We start from the raw sequence: 23,449 nt of genomic DNA, 5'->3' as shown, positions 1-23,449 counted from the left end.
AACCATCTTCAGTGACGAAACCACGAGGAACCATGGTGCAGCTAGGGGATTGCGGGGTTCTTTGAATCATTAGTCTCATTCCTTTTACATTTGGTAGACATTTACTGGGAAGATGATGATTGGCTCATTGTGAGAAAGTCCCCATGATTGCCAGCGTCTGATGGTGTGCTCCTTTCAACTGCGGGGGCATGTTTGGCCAATGCGAAGCCGGCAGAGGACAACTGACTCCCTGCGAGAGGCCTGCATGTAAGACTTCCACACATTCATAGTCTCCTTAATGACACCGAGTTTGTTATGCACGCTGTTATGCCATTCCATCTCCCAAAGCCGGAAAACCCTGCGGTGTAAGACAGAACGCAGGTCAACTTTGGAGATGCCTATCTCCAGAAGCAGTTTCCGCGCCGCCTGTTTGGCCAGTCTGTCGGCAAGTTCATTTCCTGGGATTCCAACATGGCCTGGGGTCCACACAATCATGTAACAACTGGAATGTTCCAGGGCATAGAAGGAGTCCTGGGTGGTCACTACCAAAGGATGGTGGGGGTAGTACTGGTCGATAGCTTGTAGGCTGCTCAATGAGTCAGTACACAGGAGAAATGACTCGCCAGGGCATGAGCATATGTACTCAAGAGCACGAGATATGGCCGCCAGCTCTGCAGTGAAAACACTGCAGCCAACCGGCAAGGAGTGCCGCTCAATATGTCCTCCATGAACATATGTGAAGCCTACATGACCATCAGCCATTGAGCTGTCGGTGTAAACCACTTCAGAGCCCTGGAACACGTCAAGAATCAAGAGAAAGTGACAGTGGAGATTGGCGGGGTTAACAGAGTCCTTAGGGCCATGCAAAAAGTCCAGACGAAGCTGCGGCCGAAGCGTACACCATGGAGGCGTACGTGAACGGACTGCAAGTAGAGGTGGTAAAGGGAAGGGCTCCAGTTCGGAGAGAAGGGACCGCACGCAAACCGCAATCATTAGCCCCGATCTGGGCCGCCGATGCGGGAGATGGACTGCTGCAGGCGAGAAAAAGAGATGGTAATTCAGATGCTCAGAGGAATTATGAATGTGTGCTGCGCAACTGGAGAGCAGTTGCCCAAGTCTGATCTGCAGTGCAGGGACACCAGCCTCCACCAGTACGCTGGTCACCGGACTCGTCCTGAAAGCTCCTGTCGTTAATCGAACCCCACAGTGGTGCACAGGATCGAGTGAATGCAATGCTGAAGGCGCTGCCAAACCATAAACCACACTCCCATAGTCATTTCGGGACTGGACAAGGGCTCTGTAGAGCTGCAGCAGCGTACAGCCATCTGCACCCCAATTGGTGTCGCTCAGGCAACAGAGGGCACTGAGGTGCTGCCAGCACTCCTGCTTAAGCTGACAAAGATGAGGGATCCAAGTCAATCGAGCATCGAAAACCAGTCCTAGGAATTGATATCTCTCCACTACAGTGAGTGGATCGTCATTTAGGTAAACTGCGGGTTCCGGATGAACGGTACGACACCGACACAACTGCATGACACACAACTTTGCGGCTGAAAGCTGGAAAGCGTGGGCTAGAGCCCATGACTGCGCCTTGTAGATGGCTCCCTGGAGGCGACGCTCAGCAACAACAGTACTGGAGCAGCAGTACGAAATGCAGAAGTCATCTGCATACAGAGAAGGTGGGATGGAGGGCCCAACAGCTGCTGCTAGACCGTTAATGGCCACTAAAAATAGACACACACTCAACACAGAGTCCTATGGGACTCCATTCTCCTGGATATGGATGGAACTATGGGAGTCACCAATTTGGACACAGAAAGTATGGAGCGACAAGAAGTTTTGGATAAAAATTAGGAGTGGTCCCCAGAGACTCCACTCATACAATGTGGCAAGGATATGATGTCGACAAGTTGTGTCGTATGCTTTACCTAAGTCAAAAAAGACGGCAATCAGGTGTTGCCGTCTGGAAAAGTCTGTTCAGATGGCAGACTCGATGGACACAAGATTATCAGTGGTAGAGCGACCCTGGGGGAAGCCACCCTGACATGGAGCCAGTAAACCACATGACTCCAGGACTCAACCCAACTGCCGACATACCATACATTCCAGCAGTTTACAAACGTCGGTGAGTGGGTTTTTACCAGGTTTGAGCACTGGAATGATGGTGCTCTTCCGCTGTTGCGATCGAAAGATGCCGTTGCACCAGATCCGGTTGAAAATGACAAGATGACGTTGCTTGTAGTCAGATGAGAGATGTTTAATCACCTGGCTGTGGATGCGATCAGTCCCAGGAGCTGTGTCAGGTCAACATGCAAGGGAAATGAGGAGCTCCCTCTCTGTAAATAGGGCATTAAAGGATTCACTGCAGCGTGTAGTGAATGAGAGGACATTCCCTTCCAGCCGCTGTTTGAGTGTACGAAAGGCTGGGGGATACTTCTCCAATGCAGAGGCTCGAGCAAAGTGCTTAGCAATCGCATTTGCGTCGGTAAATAACTTGCCATTTATGGTAACACCGGGATCAGCTGTTGGGGCCTAGTACCCGAAAAGACGTTTGATCTTTGCCCAGACTTGGGAAGGTGACGTGTGGCACCCAATTATGGAGACTTATCTCTCCCAACACCCCTTCTTCCATTGTTTGATAAGGTAGTGAACACGTGCACGGAGCCATTTAAAGACTATGAGGTGCTCCAGGGAAGGGTGCCACTTATGCTGCTGTAGAGCTTGCTGACGCTCCTTAATTGCTTCAGCAACTTGCGGCGACCACCAAGGTACTGCCTTACGCCTCAGGCACCCTAAAGTGCGAGGGATCGCGTTTTCTGCCGCAGAAACAATTGCGCTAGTCACCTGCTCAACAATCACATCGATGTTGCCTTGTGGGGGAGATTCAGCGGTGACAGCAGAGGCAAAAGTTTCCCATTTCCCAATCTGCCTTGTTCAAAGCCCATTTGGGCAAGCGTATGTGTGCCTGACGCTGGGGCAGTGACAGGAAGATGGGGAAGGGGTCACTACCACACAGGTCACCATGTGCTCTCCAGTTGACAGAATCCTGGGCTGCAAATTGATAAATCAATGGACGTGTAACTACCATGAGCCACACTGAAATGTGTAGCGGCCCCAGTATTTAAGAGGCAGAGGTCAGATTGCAACAGTAAAGTTTCGACATCTCTGCCTCGGCCAGTATGCACCAGTATGCATGGTACCACCCCACAGGGGGTTATGGGCATTAAAATCTCCCAGAAGTAGGAAAGGTTTAGGGAGTTTATCAATCAGTGCAGCTAATACATTCACGGGTACTGCACCATCTGGAGGAAGATATACATTGCAGACAGTTATTTCCTGTGTCGTCCTTATTCTAACAGCCACAGCTTCAAGAGGGGTTTGAAGGGGCACATGTTCACTACAGATCAAGTTTAGGACATAAACGTAAACTCCACCTGACACTCGATTATAGTCGCTACGGTTCCTGTAATATCCCTTACAGCTGCGGAGGGCAAGGGTCCACATTGCTGAGAACCAGGTTTCCTGGAGGGCAATGCAGATAGCAGGTGTAAAGCTTAACAGTTGCCATTACTCAGCCCGGCGGTGGAAACAAACGCCACAGTTCCACTGGAGGATGACATAGTGAGACTGGGAAGGCATGGAACATTCAATGAGGCAGTTTAAGCCTCAGAGTAACCTTCTGCCACCGATTTATTGCCTGAGCAGTCTATATACATTGTGTCTGAGGGTCTGGCGATATCTAGGTCCTAAGTGGATGCCAAAATCTTCACCCCATCCTCAGCCACAGAGCTTTTAGGTGGCGATGGTGTGGGTGCCACCGCAATTTCCTTGGTCTTAGGGGTTTTCTTTTTGGATTTCTCTCGCTGCTGCTTGGGTTTCCCTGGCTGGGAGGACTTCACTGGCTCAGTCTCCAGGACTAAGGATGAGCGTGAAGCCCTACGACCAGCTGCTTTTGGGCTCTTCAGCCACTGGCGGGTGTTGTCTTTCCCACTAGAAGAAACCTGGAAAGGGAGTGACCCAGGGACCCCTTCCTAGGGAGAGAAGCCGAAGACGACTTACACTTCTCCGACTTAGAAGTGGGGACGGATGTCCCCGATGGTTGTTGCTCCCGAAGTAGGTGGTGCAGGAGCAACAGGTAGGGAAATGCCCCCGACTATCAAAGGGGCAGGTATAGTCTTCTGGCTCTGACAGGTGACCTGGGTTGGCGGAGCTGATGGTGCCAGAACTGCTGTAGCGGCAGCGTAAGATGATGTCATACGCACAGGATGCAGGCGTTCAAATTTTCTCTTAGCCTCAGTGTAGGTCAGTCTATCCAGGGTCTTTTACTCCATCATTTTCCTTTCTTTCTGGAGAATCCTGCAGTCAGGTGAGCAAGGCTAATGGTGCTCTCCGCAGTTGACACAGAGGGGAGGCGGAGCACATGGAGTATTGGGATGTGATGGTCGTCTGCAAGAAGTATAGCGGGAAGACATATGGCCGAACTTCCAGCACTTAAAGCACTGCATCGGGGGAGGGACATAGGGCTTTACATCACACCGGTAGACCATCACCTTGACCTTCTCGGGCAATGTATCACCCTCAAAGGCGAAGATGAAGGCACCGGTGGTAGCTTGATTATCCCTCGGACCCCAGTGGTCGCACCAGACGAAATGGACACCTCGCTGCTCTAAATTGGCGCGCAGCTCATCGTCAGACTGCAAAAGAAAGCCTCTGTGAAATATGATACCCTGGACCTTATTTAAGCTCTTATGGGGCGTGATGGATACAGAAATATCCCCCAGCTTGTCACAGGCAAGTAGTGCCCGTGACTGGGCAGAGGATGCTGTTTTGATGAAGACCGATCCTGACCACATTTTGGATGGTTGATTGGTTGGTTTGTGGGATTGAAGGGACCAGACTACTAGGGCCATCGGTCCCTTTTTCCATGAACTTTAAACACCCACAAAGAATAAGAACAAACAATGGAGATGACAAGATACGACACATGACAAGAAAGACACAGACAGAGACCAGAAAAAAGGAATTAAAATCGCAGCGAGTGTGACAGTGGTTGGCTGACCATAGAAACAAAAAAGGAAAAGCCAACCACCAAGAAATGCACTAAAAACCCCAGTCTAAAATCGTAGGCCAAAGGCCAGACTCAACACAAAAAAAAGGACAAACACTTAGATCAAGCAATAAAAACCCCCTGCACGAATAGAACTCAAAACTAAATCTGCCATCACAACGTCATCTGATAAAAGTGCAGGAAGCGTATCAGGCAGTGCAAACGTCTGCCTGAGCGAAGTTAAAAGTGGGCAGTCTAACAAGATGTGGACCACAGTCAAAGCTGACCCGCAGCGACATAAAGGGGGGTCCTAGCGGCGCAGTAAATAGCTGTGTGTTATCCAGGTGTAGCCAATGCACAGCCGGCAGAGTGCAACAGAGTCCTTGCGAGAGACCCACAAGGAGGAGTGCCATGCACCGGTAGCCTCCTTGATGGCCCGAAGTTTGTTGGGTGAAGGAAGGGTGCACCATTTTTCAACCCAGGTGCGAAGTACCTTCTGCTGCAAAACTGACCCAAGGTCACTTTCCGAAAGGCCAATCTCCAAGGCTGGTGCACCAACAGCCTGTTTGGTCAGCATGTCAACATGTTCATTTCCCGGGATGCTGACATGACCCTGGATCCACATAAAGACCACAGAGCGGCCACAATTGGCAAGAGTATGGAGGGACTCTTAGATAGCCATCACCAGACGAGAGTGAGGGAAACACTGGTCGATAGCTCGTAAACCGCTCAGGGAGTCACTACAGATAAAGGACTCACTTGAGCAGGAGTGGATATACTCTAGGGCGCGAGAAATGGCGACCAGCTTGGCAGTGAATTGTTCATGATGATCCCCTAGAGTAAGAGCATACGCGACATGACCAGCAATCATCGAGCCATCAGTATAGACAAAGTCAGAGCCTTGAAACGCGGCAAGCATTGAAAGAAAGTGGCGGTGGAGGGCCTCAAGAGGGACTGAGTCCTTCGGGCCCTGTGCCAAATCGAGCCGAAGGCATGGGCGGGGCACACACCACAAGGGTATACGCAGAGAGGCCCGGAAAAGAGGTGGGAGAGGGAAAACCTCAAGCCTAAAGAGAAGAGCTCTGACGCGAACTGCGATCTTACACCCTGGCCGGGGCCACCGTTCCGGACAACCGACTGAGGGAACAGGAGACGATAATTGGGATGCCCGGCCAGCCTACAAACATGTGTAGCATAAGCGGCCAGTAATCATTGGCGTCGGAACTGCACTGGAGGGACACCTGCCTCCACAAGTATGCTGTTGGCAGGGCTTGTTCGGAAAGTTCCAGTGGCGAGTCAGACCCCGCTGTGAAGGATGGGGTCAAGCAACTGCAATGCAGAAGGTGATGCTGAACTGTAAGCCAGGCTCCCATAATCTAGATGGGACTGAATTACCACATGGTACAGCTGTAGAAGGGTAGACCGATCGGCACACCAGTTGGTGTGACTCAAGCAACGAAGAGTGTTAAAATGCCGCCAGCACGTCTCTTAAAGCTGCCGAATATGAGGGAGCCAAGTCAACCGGGTATAAAAAAAAAAACATCCCAAAAACCGATGTGTCTCCACCACAGCAAGAGGTTCGCCATCAAGATGAAGCCGTGGCTCAGGGTGAACAGTGCGTCGCCGTCAGAAATGCGTAACACACGTCTTGGCTGGCGAAAACAGGAAGCCATGCGCTACAGCCCAAGACTGCGCCTTTCGGATGGTGCCCTGCAGCTGCCGTTCAATAGCTGCAATGCCAGTGGAGCTGTAGTATAGGCAGAAGTCATCAGCATACAAGGGAGCTGAGACAGACGATCCCACCGCCGCAGCGAGCCCATTAATTGCAATCAAAAAGAGGCAGACACTTAAGACAGATCCTTGCAGTACCCCTTTCTCCTGAACTTTGGAGGAACTGTGGGAGGCCACAACTTGCACACCGAAGGAATGAAGCAACAGAAAATTTTGTATGAAAATCGGAAGCAGACTCCAACCATGATGCGTGGAGAGGATGTGATGTCGCCATGTTGTATCGTACGCCTTCCGCATGTCAAAAAAGACGACGACCAGATGCTGATGGCGGGCAAAGGCTGTACAGATGGCAGACTCCAGGCACACCAGATTATTGGCGGCAGAACGGCCCTTACAGAACCCACCCTGAGACGGAGCCAGAAGGCCCCGAGACTGAAGTAGCCAACTCAACCTCCGGCTCACCATGCATTCGAGCAACTTGCAAAGAACATTGGTGAGGGTAATGCGGCAGTAGTTGTCCACCTCCAGTGGGTTCTTGCCAGGTTTCAACAAGGGGATTACAATGCTTTCCTGCCAATGCGACGGAAACTCACCCTCAACCCAGATACGGTTGGAAACGTCTAGGAGGCGTCGCTGGCAGTCCACTGAGAGGTGTCTGAGCATCTGATAGTGGATGTGATCTGGCCCGGGAGCCATATGAGGGCAAGCGGCTAGGACACTTTGGAATTCCTACTCATCGAACAGAGCATTTTACAATTCAGGGTGGCGCATGTGAAATGAAAGGCTCCGACATTCCAACCGCTCTTTCAGGTAGCGGAAGGCTAGTGGGTAATTCGCAGAAGCAGAACTCTGGGCAAAATGCTCCGTTAAGCACTTTGCAATTGTATCGGAGTCAGTACAGACTGCTCCATTCAGTGGAAGTGCAGGTACGCTGACAGGGGTCCGATAGCCATAGAGTCACCTAATCTTGGCCCAAACCTGCGATGGAGAGGTACGGACGGCAATAGTGGAGACATACCTTTCCCAGCACTCCTGTTTACATTTGTGAATGAGGCGGCAGGCTCGCACACAGAGCTGTTTAAAGGCAATGAGGTGTTCCAATGAGGGATGCCGCTTGTGATGTAGTGCCCGCCTGCGATCTTTAATCGCCTCAGTGATCTCAGGCGACCACCAAGGCATAGTCCTCCGCTGAGGGGACCCAGAAGAACAGGGAATGGCAGATTCGGCGGCAGTAATGATGCCGGTGGTGACCGAATGAACCACTGCATCAATGGCGTCATTGGAAAGAGGCTCAGTGGTGTCAACGGAGGTGAACAAATCCCAGGCAGCCTTATTCATAGCCCACCTGCAGGTGCACCCAGAAGAGCGACGCTGTGGCAGTGACAGAAAGATTGGAAAGTGGTCACTACCGCACAAGTCGTCATGCACACTCCTTTGGACAGTTGGTAACAGGCTAGGGCTGCAGATCGAATGGTCGACAGCTGAGTACGTGCCATGCGCCACACTGAAATGTGTGAAGGCACCATTATTTAAAAGAGAAAGGTCGAGCTGTGCCAATAGTTGCTCAACAATTCTGCCTCGGCCTGTTGCCACTGATCCACCCCACAGAGGGTTATGGGCATTGAAGTCACCCAGTAACAGAAAAGGTGGCCGCAATTGGGCTATCAGCGCAGCCAGGATATGCTGCGGGACATCACCATCCGCTGGAAGAGAGAGACTGCAGACAGTAACAGCCTGTAGCATCCACACCCGAACAGCGGCAGCCTCTAAAGGTGTTTTTAGAGGGACACTCGCTGTAAAGACAGTGATGGACGTAGATGGAGACACCACCAGATACCCTCTCATAAGCTGCCCAGTTCTCATAATAACCCCGATAGCCACGCAGGGTGGGGCTTCACATCGCCAGAAACCAAGTTTCTGGAAGAGCAATGCAGAGGAGAGGGTGAAGGCTGAGAAGTTGTGGAAGCTCAGCAAGATGGTGGAAAAGACCGCTGCAGTTCCACTGGAGGATGGCATTGTCCATGGCCGAGAAAGGAGTGAATGGACCGAGGACTCAGATTATGCCACTGGGTCACCTGCTGCCACCAATTGAGTACCTGTGCGAGTGACAGCCGTTGTGTCTGAGAGTCTGGCGAGATCTAGGTCCTCAGCAAACGCCAGAATCTCTACCTCGCCCTCATACGCAGAGCTTGTAGGTTGTGGTGGGGTGGGTGCCACCTCAAGTTCCTTCGTCTTGGAGGTGATCTTCTTGGACTTTTCTCACTGCTCCTTGGGTTTCACTGGCTGGGAGGTCTTCACTGATTCAGTCTCCGGGACGGAGGAGGATCACGAAGCTCTACGACCTGCTGCTTGTGGGCACTTATGCCACTACCGGGCGTCATTCATCCCACTAGTGGAAACCTGGGAAGGGAGGGACCCAAGGGACCCCTTGCATGTGAGAGGAGCCCAAGAAGTTGAATGCTTCTCCGGCTTAGAAGCGGGGACGGACGTCCCTGATGGGTGGGGTGGGGGGTGTTGCTCCCGAGGTAGGTGGCACAGGAGCAACAGGGTGGGTAGTGCTCTGTTTGTACAGCTCCTGTTAGGCCAGCTTGTTTGATAGGAGTAATTTCATGACCTTTGAATCGATTCAGTTAAGAATGAGTATTTCTAAAAGCTTGTGGCAGCAGCTCAGAAGGGCAAATAGGTGATAGCTAACAGTTTTAATTGCTGGTCCACCATGCTTCATTATAGCTATGATTTTTGTTCTTTTGGCGATTTTTCAGCAGCAGAACACATACTGAAAACAATTACAAGCTTGTATATGACATCTCTGGAAACTACCACTGAAATGTTCACCTATTCATTCGTGTCTTGACTACTCACAGCACTCATCACAGTATCACAAAACAAGTTGAATCCATTCAGTAATACTCACGTGCAAGCTTGTGAAGTACTTTATGTGATTTCCAACTCCCTTTGAAACAGTCCTGCAATGCAATAATAGTAATTCCACATTAAACCGGGTTTGTTACAAAATCCGAATTATCCAAAGCTATTCACTGTGCATATATGTTCAGTAATTATCAGTGTTATAGCTTTGTTCTGTATAAAACTAAAATAAAACACTAACTTTTTAACAAAAAATTGTGTTTGTTCAAAGTCTTTCGCTACAGGTTTCAGTCCAAACGGCAGCTATTAAACGAATGTGAAAGATAAATATCGAAACGTAAATTACATGAACCAGTTTCCCAGTCACTGTTACAGTGACGTAAGAGTAGCTCTGCTCGATATGAGTACTCTATCAATGGCATCTGACATTCCAACACATTGAACTACTAGCTACGCCCACGCTACAAGAGTAATGTCTAGCGTATTAAATTAAACATTACGTTACAGCTTTTCATTTCCTTTAATTCCCTACTTTACACTGAAATACAAACTATGTCCTATTAAAAACTTTCGTTTCAAAATCACCATCAAAACTTACCTGAGAACAGAAGTATGAACCCTGTATTCCTAACTTGATACATGTTGGGCATTGGAGCTTTGCGGCGGCTCCACATCCTGGCGTTTCACAAACTTTAGATTCAGTCAAGACAGTTGTCATTCTCCTTAAACGAATTTTACCCGTATTATCTCATGTGCCACCCTCCATTCAACAAAAACTTTCCAAAGCAAATGCAAGAAAGAGATAACGAAAATAACAAGCTAGCCAACGTAAAAGATGTGTACATGAATCAGCAGCGTTTTATTTTCCTTTACGAAGTCTATATGATGTTTATGGTTTCACAAACGAATGGTTATCTCTTAAATGATTAGAATTAACTGATCAACAAAATTTACATTTTTTTCTCATAACTGTGAAATAGTTGTCTGAAATGCTATGTTGAGTTTTGTACTGTTGGTACTCTGATGTGCAACTGTGAATTATGTTCTCTGTACAATAACAAACTGGATGTGTTCGTTGGTGTCGGTGATTTGAGTGGGGTAGCTGTGGATTGTGAAGGGATGCAAGTAAGAGTCGTCGATGAAGATTTATGAACTGACAGTGTCTAAAAAGCTACGAGCGTAATAAATGGCATGACAGAGTATGTGGTGGGTACCCTGAAAGTTTAGTGGAGTCTTCAGTTAAACATTATGATGAACGTGGTCAGAAACTTTGCCACAGCGTCATTCAATGCGTTTTTTCGCCCGAGGTGCCTATATACGTCATCGGTATTGAGATTAAAAGAAAGTAAGTATATATTAGTAACGGAGGAATCGCACAGTTGAACCAGCGAAGGAAGACTTAAATCATTAATATGAACGATATGATCATTGTGAAGTAAAACTTCCAGTGACATAAATCATATATCCATCAAGCATTGAAGGTCTGCTGTAGCGAAATGTGCAGAGTTTTGACTAGGGACGTTAAATTCTAATCTTATTTCTTTCAAAGTTTCAACAGCAAGGAGCAGTCCCAGAAATGAAGTAGGCCTATGCGCTTGTTAGATCAGTTTATAAAATTGGATATGCTGCATATGTATCATATTATCGACTCAGTTCGCTGTTAACGTTTTCTAATGTTCTCGAGAAAGTTAAATATATAACTGGATATTTGAAAACCTAAACATAATTAACATCTGACAGTTTGGTTTTTTTAAAAAAGGGATTCTGCACACTAAGCAGTTATTTCATTCACGAGTGATGTGATGGAATATCCATTCAATAAAAAATTGCCAATTGGTGTCCTGTGTGAGCTCTCTAAGATGTTTTGGCGCGTAAATCATGTTATACACGGAGAGAAGCCCAGCTATTATGGAATCGCAGGTCTGGTAGGAAACTTATTTATTCATCAGCGATCAAGTCACATTATTAGGATTCGCCAAGGTAATAAAATGTCAATCCATGGGTTAGAATATATCATACAGTATACACAATATGCGTAAAATGTTATGACATGTGCTACAGAGGTAGGACGGGTGGTCGGCCATGGCTATGATTAAGGAAACATCCCTGCAGTTTCTTTAACGATCCATGAAAACCAAACTAAGGATGGGCCTAATCTATGTGATGATCTACTTCTTTCTATCAGCAGAAAAGTAATTTTATAATGTCTGCTAATGACACAAGCATTGTGATAGATAACACATCAGTTACTAAAGTGTAGTTTGATTTTTCGGGCATATTTGTCTGTAAGTTTTAATAGTAGGACCCCTTTCAATTCATGTAGGAGGGATCAATTTCTTTCACTTCTGTGCAAATCACTAGGACCCAGAAGAAATAGCTATTGAGCTTAATGGTCAGGTAATAATGCAGGTGGACTCTTCTAGGTTTAATAGCGTTCATGTGTATATGAAGGCGAAGTAGGAATGTCATGTTCTCCAGACATTAAAACAGTTGTCATCAGCATCATTGTTCTAAGAGTTATCTCCCATTTTGGTGTCTGAAGTATCTGTCAGCATATTTGGGCTATTTTCATTCAATAATGTGTTGCAGCATATTATTCTGGGGCAACATGCCAGCATAAAAAATAATCTTCACAGCACAGAAAAGAGCATGCCATAATTTTTTCAATCAATTTAGTGCAATGAGTACAATATCTCATTGCATATACTCTCTAATGTGTTTTGACACAAATAACTCCGCTCAGTATAAAAAATTGCCAACAGTATGGACATAAAACGATAAGTGAAAATGGTCTCCACTCTGAGGTGAAGCATTTGGTACATACTTGTACAAAAGGGTATAAAGTAGAGTGTTACTGAAATTTTCAGTTCATTGTCAAATAATGTAGGCTTAGGCCTATTTGAAAGTAATTAAAAGAAGCCCTACCTGCTTGACACTACATTTTAGACTATGGAAGCTTCTTTTCAATAAATATTTTATGTCATGCTCTCATATTCTTCACAGAATTGGAAATTCTGTTAATTTTCTGTGACAATGTGTGTTTTACTCTTAAGTTGGCAAAGAACTACTGTGTAACACTTCACTATATGTAAACTTCATAGTTGTTGCTGTTTTACTCATTAGTATTTATATTCTGTGAATTAATATTTATATTCCATCTATGTGGAATTTGCATTTGATTATCAGGTGCTTGGAGGAATGGTCTTAAACTGTAGGTTTTATATTATCTTTTGAGAATACGGTCTGTGTTGATTGTAATCAGTCCTGCTCTCTAGGTAATTTTCCCATTTTAAAACAGAGATACGTTTCTCACTTTAAAGGAAAAGATGAAATATGTGGGCATCTCTCTTAATGAGAAGCTAACATGGCTGCCACACGTTAAACAACAGAAACTGAAAGGTCTCAATGCCTTAAACATCCATAATTGTCAGTCATAGATCTGGGGGAATCTGACATGGCACATCTGTTCTAACTTTACAGGGCCATTGTGTGACCCCCAGCTTGAATAAGGATGCCAGGTTTACGGATCAGCAAGGCCTTTGTATCTCAAAATGCAGAATGCGGTTCACCACAAGGGTGTTAGACTGTCAATGCTTATGCTTACTGCAAGAGTCCAGTTGCTAGCTGGCCTGCAGAGGCCAATGAGCATACTCTTATTTGACACCCTCTCCTTGTATGCCAAGCATCCAGGGCATCATCTGTCTCGAACTCACTAGCATCCATCTCTGTCGCACAGTTGCCACTGGAACACCTGTTCCGTCACTGCCCATGGGTAATGAGACCATTTGGCATCTGTGCGAGAGAGAGCTTTGAATTATTGCAGATGGGGTGCATTAAGCTCCAAAGCTGGGGTGGAGTAGAGCAACCACCTGGCTACTAAAGAATTTTGTCCCACACTATATTTTTAAAATTAAATGTAACAATATTGTGCATTGTCATCCAGATTTTATTACTGTTTACACAGATGGGACTAAGCAGGGAGATTTCATTGACTGCTCTCTCATGTTCCCCAACATTTTCCTCCGGATGGGACTCCCAGAGCAGTTTTCAGTTTATTATGTGGAATTGTCTGCTATCCTGAAGGCAGTGGAACTGATGAGGCAGCATCGTGACAAGATATTTCTCATCTGCTTAGATACTCAAAGCACCCTTATCGCTATTGATTATGTGTACCCAGCAGATCAAGTGGTACAGGGAGTGCAGGCTTGCAAAGACACGACAAAGAAATAATTTTCTGCTAGGTTCCAGGACACATAGGGATCTGGGAACACAAACTTGCGTCTACTAGGGAGGCTTGCTCCCTTCCACCTCATGCTCACTGTTCAGTCTGTCTCCAGGCTGTCACCTCATTTGTGACCAAGAAGACCATGTGTTGGTGGGAGGCTCAGTGGCTGGAAGTGAGGAATAATAAAATATATTCTGCAAAACCTTCATTGCAGCTGTGAGTTACCTCCTTCCAAAGGTGACAAGCTGAAGAAGTGTATATCACACAATGATAAGACTCCATGGACATCATAGCAACAGACTTGCAAGTTTCTGTCCATCACCAGTAGTGGTCGTGCATGATCTGGTGGACCCAATAGTACTTGCTTGCTGAGCCATCCCTCCAGCAATTTTGTATTCTGAGTGCCCCTGCAGCTGCAAGATGGGGTGGCCAGAGGCAGTGACTTGTACCCACTCGCTCTCGGAGCCACTTCACAACGTGCTGCTAAGCATATGCTGTGGCTCTGTCTTCTTCATTTGTGCTCACATACAGATAGATTCTTCCTTGTGAACATTATAAGCCAACCCTGATTTTTGCCACACTATTTGTATTGAGCTGTCATACATTTGGAGAAATAGAAGTAAATCAAATCTTCTGTTTGTTGTATTAACTTGTTCACTAATCATTTCTGCTCCTGTCCAGCTCTCCTATGATGACAGTTGCCACACTGCTCTGTAGCCCACCTCTCCTTAATAATGTGTATGCAGTCCTACACAAGAAGTAGTAACCCTTATATGGATTAAAGTGGGGCATTGATTATTGATACACGGCTTTCTCCTACGTTGCAAGGAGTCCCCAGTGTATCACAGATTAGGGACACAGCTGTCAGTATGACACATTTTGTGTGTGTTTTATATGACAGCCTGGGGATTAATGTGGGTCTCACACAGGACCTGCCTTCTTTTTTTAACTAATAATTAGGCAAGTGTGGTTCATGTTTCAAGCTTTTGTGTGATGTCCAGAATTCTACCCCCATATATTGAGTGCGAGATTTTGTGTGTCACAGAGTGGCTTGGTAACCCGTTGTTTATAAATGGTCATCCAGTCATAGTAATCTGTCCCCTTTTTAACTGTGTCTGTGTTGGTATTTTATCCTCAATTTTATGTAGTTATTCCGCTGTGTTTCATCAGAAATGTATTGAGGGCTGTCATGAGGCTCAGCTTATTAGGGTTGCCTTTTACAGTAGTTGTTGTGGGAGTATGCAACTTGGTATTCTGATTTGGTATCATTTTTTAATAGATTTTCACGACACTCATCTGTACGCCATGCATTGAGGGCATTGATGATCTTGCTCTTTAAAGCCCTCGCCCACAAATAATCATATTTATTTTTATATTCCATGTATTTCATTCTATATGTTGATATTTATATGTAATGAGATGTACCACATCCATGTGATTTTCTTGCACATACCAATCTAGATAGGATAGTTCTGTCAGTGGTTAGTCAGTAGTTGTTTGTGTGTTCACCAGCTTTACTACCGTGAACATGTGAAATCAACCAATTCTTCACATTGCAAATTTTGATTATTTTGTGTACGTGTTGTTTGAGGCCTTCCTAATGGACATGTTGTATATATGGTTCTCAGGCGAGACGCCGGATGTCATAGTGAAAACTCCACAATATTTCATCAGCGAACTGGCCTACATCTTCAGGTGCGACGAACACACTGCTAAGGCATGACTAGAGCCCCCTATTTATACCAGTCTTAGGCAGGAAGTGCGCATGTGTGGAAGGCGCCAAATTCGATTGGCAATAGCGACGATATCAACCAATAGCTGGAAGGACAGCAACGACACATACAAGATGAAGAACCAAACACTTTGGCGCACACGTGGAGGCTGCCGCTGATGCTCTGTGCTGCCATCGGCCACCCCAGCGACCTCTGTCGGAAGCTGCAAGCAAAAATGCGCGTCCACGCAAGGCGCATGACTATCCTCCTGTTGTCAACAAATATTTATGTTGCTGGCGAATCGTCATCTGTCATATGACCAATCGTACTCCTCTCTGCTCGATGCGACTTCAATAAGGCCACTGCTGGATCCCAAGCTGTACTGAGCTGAAAGCCCGTGTCTGTTTACGAGATTCGTCGAGCTATGTATTTCCACTGCTTCCTTAATAACACTGTCCCAGTATGAACTCGTTGACGCGACAATTTTGGTGTGTTGATAATTCATAGAATGTTCTGTATTGAGACAATGCTCGGCCACTGCAGACCTCTCTGGTTGCTTCAGACGAGTGTAGCGTCGGTGTTCAGTACATCTCTCTTCTACAGTGCGACAAGTTTGTCCGATGTACGATATGCTGCAGCTACAAGAAATCTCGTACACACTGGGTCTTCGTGGGCCAAGGCTATCCTTACATGAGCCCAAGAGAGCTCAGAGTTTTACCGGCGGACGAAAGACACATTTAACTTTATGCCTCTTCAATAATCTTCCTATTTGTTGTGTATGGCAAGATGACCATTCCCCTTTGTTCTTTGCCTTCTTCCAGTTCTTCACGTTGGCTAACCCACTTCGGGTGTAAGGCACTGCGAATCTCCTGTTCGGAATATCCATTTTGTTGGAAAGTGGTACGCAGGTGGACTAGCTTATTTGATAAGCTGTCTGAGTCTGATATGGCTCGTGCTCTGTGAACGAAAGTCCTAAGTACACCACTTCATTGCGAAGGATGGTGACAACTGGTGGCCTGGAAATATAAGTCTGTGTGTGTTGGTTTACGGTACACTGCATGACCTAATGTGCCATCTTTTCTCTGTACCAACACGCCCAGGAATGGAAGTTCGCTGTTTTTCTCAATCTCCATAGTGAACTTGATGCATTGCTGAATGTATTTCTTGAGCATCTTAACTCGCTTCATCCCAACATCAAGTTCCAACAAAATGGATATTCCGAATGGGAGATTCACCATGCCTTACACCCGAAGCGCCTTACCCAACGTGAGGAACTGGAAGAAGGCGAAGATTATTGAAGAGGCATAAAGTTAAATGTGTCTTTCGTCCGCCGGCAAAACTCTGAACTCTCTTGGGCTCATGTAAGGACAGCCTTGGCCTGCGAAGACCCAGTGTGTAAGAGATTCCTTGTAGCTGCGGCATGTCATACATCGGACCAACTTGTCGCACTGTAGAAAAGAGATGTACTGAACACCGACACTACACTCATCTGAAGCAACCAGAGAAGTCTGCAGTGGCCGAGTATTGTCTCAGTACAGAACATTCTTTGAATTATCAACACACCAAAATTCTCACGTCGATGAGTTCGTACTGGGACAGTATTATTAAGGAAGCAGTGGAAATACATAGCTCGACGAATCTTGTAAACAGAGACACAATGGCTTTCAGCTCAGTACAGCTTGGGATCCAGCAGTGGCCTTATTGAAGTCGCATTGAGCAGAGAGGAGTACTGTTGGTCATACGACGGATGACGATTCACCAGCAACATAAATATTTGTTGACAACAGGAGGATAGTCATGCGCCTTGCGTGGACGCGCATTTTTGCTTGCAGCTTCCGACAGAGGTCGCTGGGGTGGCCGATGGCAGCACAGAGCATCAGCGGCAGCCTCCACGTGTGCGCCAAAGTGTTTGGTTCTTCATCTTGTATGTGTCGTTGCTGTCCTTCCAGCTATTGGTTGATATCGTCGCTATTGGCAATAGAATTTGGCGCCTTCCACACATGCGCACTTCCTGCCTAAGACTGGTATAAATAGGGGGCTCTAGTCATGCCTTAGCAGTGTGTTCGTTGCACCTGAAGATGTCGGCCAGTTCCGCTGATGAAATATTGTGGAGTTTTCACTATGACATGCGCCATCTCACCCGAGAACCATATATATTTTGTGTATATTTGTAGCAATAGTTGTTTGCTTGAAAAATCACGAATTAAATTTTTTTGGATTTTTGAGTTATTACTTTCTAAAACCTCTGAAATTATGTAATTTTTGTTAGGTTCTGATACCTTAAAATCACCATATCTCAAACTACTTGATGCACAGGTCTAAGATTTGTGATATTTCATTCAGTTTCTTATAAGCTATAAAAGTATGTGCTAATTGACATTATTCTTAACAATGATATTTTTGAAACTTCCTGGCAGATTAAAACTGTGTGCCAGACCGAGACTCGAACTCAGGACCTTTGCCTTTCGTGGGCAAGTGCTCTACAAACTGAGCTACCCAAGCACGACTCAAGCCCCGTCCTCACAGCGGGCGAGAGTCGTGCTTGAGTAGCTCAGTTGGTAGAGCACTTGCCCCCGAAAGGCAAAGGTCCCGAGTTCAGAATAGAAAAACTGAGAAAAGACGTCGGTCAGCTAACACAATTTATAAGAAATGAAATGTCAGAAAAAAAAACCAGAAAGGTTAGATAAAATCTCACAACAAGAAGCGATAGAGCTATTAGATGAAAAGACGCAGAAATTACAAGCATTGGCCAAATGACTTACAAGATACCGTAAAAGTGAAAATAGAAGGAAACAGAACCAAAGATTCAACACAAACCAAAAGAAATTTTACCAAACAGTACATAACACACACATTAAAATAGACAATCCACCAAATTTAACAGACAGGGAACACTTCTGGAGCAACATATGGTCAAACCCGGTACAACATAACTAACATGCACGATGGATACAAGCAGAAACACACACTTACAAAATTATACCACAAATGTCTGAAGTGATAATTTTGCAACATGAAGTCACCCAAGCAATTAATTCTACTCACAATTGTAAAGCCCCTGAAAAAGATAAAATAGCAAACTTCTGGCGAAAGTAGTTCACCTCAACACATTCACATCTAACTAAATTATTTAACAGTTACATTGCAGACCCATACACATTCCCTGATACACTTGCACATGGAATAACCTATCTGAAACCTAAAGGTCAAGCAGACACAGCAAACCCAGCTAAATATCGCCCCATAACATGCCTACCAACAATATACAAAATATTAACTACAGTCATTACACAGAAATTAATGACACATACAACACAGAACAAAATTATAAATGAAGAACAAAATGGCTGTTGCAAAGGAGCATGAGGATGTAAAGAGCAACTGATAATAGATGCAGAGGTGACATATCAAGCTAAAACTAAACAAAGGTCGCTACACTACGCATACATTGATTACCAAAAAGCTTTTGATAGTGTACCCCACTCATGGTTACTACAAATATTGGAAATATACAAAGTAGATCCCAAATTGATACAGTTCCTAAACATAGTAATGAAAGATTGGAAAACCACACTTAATATCCAAACAAATTCAAATAATATCACATCACAGCCAATACAGATTAAGCGTGGAATATACCAAGGAGACTCATTAAGTCCTTTCTGGTTCTGCCTTGCTCTGAACCCACTATCCAACATGCTAAATAATACAAATTATGGATATAATATTACTGGAACATACTCACACAAAATCACACATTTTCTATACATGGATGATCTAAAACTGCTGGCAGCAACCAATCAACAACTCAACCAATTACTAAAGATAACAGAAGTATCCAGCAATGATATAAATATGGCTTTTGGAACAGACAAATGTAAGAAAAATAGCATAGTCAAGGGAAAACACACTAAACAAGAAGATTACATATTGGATAACCACAGCGACTGCATAGAAGCGATGGAAAAAATAGATGCCTATAAATATCTAGGATACAGACAAAAAATAGGAATAGATAATACAATTATTAAAGAAGAACTAAAAGAAAAATATAGACAAAGACTAACAAAAATACTGAAAACAGATTTGACAGCAAGAAACAAGACAAAAGCTATAAATACTTATGCCATACCAATATTGAGCTACTCATTTGGAGTAGTGAAGTGGAGTAACACAGACCTAGAAGCACTCCATACACTTACACTATCACAATGCCACAAATATAGAATACATCACATACATTCAGCAACAGAAAGATTCACATTAAGCAGAAAGGAAGGAGGAAGGGGATTTATCGACATAAAAAAACCTACATTACGGACAGGTAGACAATTTAAGAAAATTCTTTCTAGAACGAGCAGAAACTAGCAAAATACACAAAGCAATCACTCATATAAATACATCGGCTACACCACTGCAATTTCATAACCACTTCTACAACCCTTTAGATCACATAACATCAACAGATACGAAGAAAGTAAATTGGGAAAAGAAAACACTACATGGCAAACACCCATATCATCTAACACAGCCACACATCGATCAAGATGCATCCAACACATGGCTAAGAAAAGGCAATATATACAGTGAGACGGAAGGATTCATGATTGCAATACAGGATCAAACAATAAACACCAGATATTACAGCAAGCATATTATTAAAGATCCCAATACCACAACAGATAAATGCAGACTTTGCGAACAACAAATAGAAACAGTAGATCACATCACAAGCGGATGTACAATACTAGCAAATACAGAATACCTCAGAAGACATGACAATGTAGCAAAAATAATACATCAACAGCTTGCCTTACAACACAAACTTATAAAACAACACGTTCTCACATACAAGTATGCACCACAAAATGCACTGGAGAATGATGAATACAAATTATACTGGAACAGAACCATTATAACAGATAAAACACCACCACATAACAAACCTGACATCATACTCACCAATAAAAAGAAGAAATTAACACAACTAATCGAAATATCCATACCCAATACAACAAATATACAGAAGAAAACAGGAGAAAAAAATTGAAAAATGCATCCAACTGGCTGAGGAAGTCAGACATGTGGCATCAGGTTAAAGTTGACATCATACCAATTATACTATCAATACAGGAGTCATACCACACAATATCCACCAGTAGATCAACGCAATACAGCTACATCCAAACGTGTATATACAACTACAGAAATCTGTAATTATTGATACATGTTCAATTACCCGAAAGTTCCTAAATGCAATGTAACATATACCGTACAGTTAAAAGGAAGTCACGCTTGATAAAGGTCCACGTCAGTTTCCATTTTTAACCGGACATAATGTCTGAGAAAGGAAAGAAATAATAATAATAATAATAATAATAATAATAATAATAATAGTAATAATAATATCATAACTTATCTGACAAAAGAAATGGTTGTTTTTGTGGAATTTTGTTGTTTTGTACATAATTATGTACAGTTTAGGTCAATAATTAAATAATGTGTAAGCTTTTGCAACTCTGTTTCATTTTATTGTGTAAGTAGGAGTTTTCATGCTTATCCATTTTTTTCGGACAAATGTACAAGATACCTATGAAACTTTCTGGCAGTTAAAGCTGTGTGCTGGACCGAAACATGAACTCGGTACCGTTGCCTTTAGCGTCAAAGTACTCTACCAACTGAGTTACCCAAGCATGACTCACAGCTGTTCTCACAGCTTTACTTTTCTGTTAGCATTTGAAACAGATTCAAAGTAGTTCATGTTTATACTTCAGACGAAAGCCGATTCTTGCACTGTATAAACAAACAACTCCAAACACTAAGTGCCATTTGTGGAAATGTTTAAGCTCAAGTAGTAATGTCTAACAGCATGGTTATTTGACTGGAATACAGATGATGTGCTGAACTCCAAAAGGGCCTAAAGCACACCACTGTTGATCCCACACTTAACTGAATTTCAGAGACCAGTGATACAGCTTTTTGCGAAGTTTCATATATACGATACAGGCCTATAGCACAGTTAAACCTGCCTCACCATAAGATCAACAGATTTTAGAAGCACGAATGAATGCTACAATCTCACAATTGACTGTGATGTGTTTTAGGCCCTTATGATTCTCACAAGGGAAACTCCCCATTGCACACCCACCCACCACCCCTCCTCACCCCCCCCCCCCCCCCCCAGTTTTGTGGCAGGAGGGCCCAGTGGACAGCCCGTCAAAACTTAACAACTCAGTTCAAGCATAAAAACACAAAGAAGATGTACTGAACTGTAAAAAGAAACTGTGAACTATCCAAGCTATAAAGTACAACATCAAGCAAAGACAAAGAGGTATGGTGTCACGGTTAAGTGGCAACAGCGGTTGAGCCAGTGTTCAAAGCTCCATTGTGCCCCCTTTTTTTTCTCACGGAATTTTGGGCTGTCTGTCATGAGGGAGTTTTGAACACTGCTCAACTGCTTGGCAGTCCAACACTGTGACCACTTAACCACAATGCCTTGGCTATGTTAATACCCTCAATGTGTTGTACTTGTTAAGCTTGGACCATTTGCTGTTTTTTTTCTTCACAGTTCAGTACATCATCTTCCTATTTTCATGCTTGATCTGTGTTCAGTTTTTGATCGGATCATTACTTAACATATTATAACTTAATCAGAAACCCACAAAATAGGTTTACCGTCATTACAGCTTTAACATATACTGATGTCCAATCTAATTTTATGACAGTGTGCAGTGATTGAATTAGCATATCTGCGGAATGGACTGTCATCTAGCAAGATTTATGCCGAGTAAATGGGGGTAAAAGTGTACTGCAGTATGCTACCACCTGGCGGCACTGACGTAAACTTCAATTTGAGTGGCAAGGGCTAGCTGTGCACATCGGGAACTGTGCACATTGTTTATCCATTGCGTATGTATTTGGCCCATAAGGCAATAACGTAATGCGAGCTATCCATGCACAATAGCTCCTTAAGACGTGCATGAGTGTGTGTGTGTACTTACGGCCCAGATGCCAAGTTTCACGCATTCTAGAGGACCAGTAGCATGGTAGATTTAAGTGCCATACCTTTCAGACGGCAGCATCTACATTAAGATTAGTAGCATTGAAAGAAAAATAACCAAGAAATCCACAAGGTGTTGCATGTTAGTGTTGAAGCACTCTTGTGCTCTTACACAGCAACCGCCACTGTTCGTTTCACATGGAAGGTACTGTTAAAGGGCTTCTTGTGGGAACCAAGCCACATTACAACCCTTTGTGTTTTACTTTGGTAGTAAACAACTACAGAATATAAATGTCTGTTAGTGAGTGCCTTCTTCATGATACCAGGGCAGTTCAGGCATTCATAACAGGGCTGATTAAATATTTGAAGTTAATGATAGGAGAAATTGGACATTCACTACCTTAGTGTTGGATCTGCTGCCCAGGATAGGAGTTTTATTAAGTTGTGTCTTCATGAAAAGGACTTTGATACATATGTTGAGTGGAATTTCTTTGAGACCAGCCATGGAAAATATCCTTGCAATGGATCAGCTGATGCACTGGCAGTTAATGGTCATTCACAGAAGCCTTTAGATAACCAAATATTGATGCCTCTTGATCTGTTAAAGTTCTGCAGTGATGTATCATGAAAGAAGGTTAGCCACAGGCCACACAATTTCTGAGACAAGATGTAATGGGACATCCTCCTCTAGCATTATTTTTCTCAACCGTAGTCATCAATACCAATATTATTTTTCAAATTTTGGACAGGTCAGTATTATCTCAGCTGCTTTTCTGAAAACTTCATATAATTTTATACACAATGTTATATTTCAAGCTAAAATTTATGAAGAGGAGTTACTTTATTTTTGATGTTACAATCGATAAGTACTAGCCCTCAGTGTTCAG

The 23,449-nt window shown here is 44.3% G+C and overlaps 2 protein-coding genes across 2 annotated transcripts in view; one reads left to right on the top strand and one right to left on the bottom strand.

The window, feature by feature from the left end:
• Positions 1–10,405, bottom strand: part of LOC124803194 (methionine aminopeptidase 1) — a 106,257-nt gene extending 95,852 nt beyond the window's left edge. The window contains exons 1-2 of the mRNA XM_047264379.1: positions 10,224–10,405; positions 9,672–9,723 (exon numbers count right to left, since the gene is read on the bottom strand). Of these exons, the coding sequence (XP_047120335.1) occupies positions 9,672–9,723; positions 10,224–10,343 (172 nt within the window). The 5' untranslated portion in view covers positions 10,344–10,405. The remainder of the gene's footprint in view (positions 1–9,671; positions 9,724–10,223) is intronic.
• A 268-nt stretch (positions 10,406–10,673) lies between these two features.
• Positions 10,674–23,449, top strand: part of LOC124788499 (28S ribosomal protein S18a, mitochondrial) — a 65,432-nt gene continuing 52,656 nt past the window's right edge. The window contains exon 1 of the mRNA XM_047255771.1: positions 10,674–10,970. Coding sequence (XP_047111727.1) covers positions 10,874–10,970 — 97 coding nt within the window. The 5' untranslated portion in view covers positions 10,674–10,873. The remainder of the gene's footprint in view (positions 10,971–23,449) is intronic.

This window comes from Schistocerca piceifrons, chromosome 1 (assembly GCF_021461385.2).
Source record: "Schistocerca piceifrons isolate TAMUIC-IGC-003096 chromosome 1, iqSchPice1.1, whole genome shotgun sequence".
Taxonomy (NCBI): Eukaryota; Metazoa; Arthropoda; class Insecta; order Orthoptera; family Acrididae; genus Schistocerca; species Schistocerca piceifrons.
Note: the sequence above shows the minus strand (reverse complement) of the source record. Positions and strands in the feature narration are given on the sequence as shown.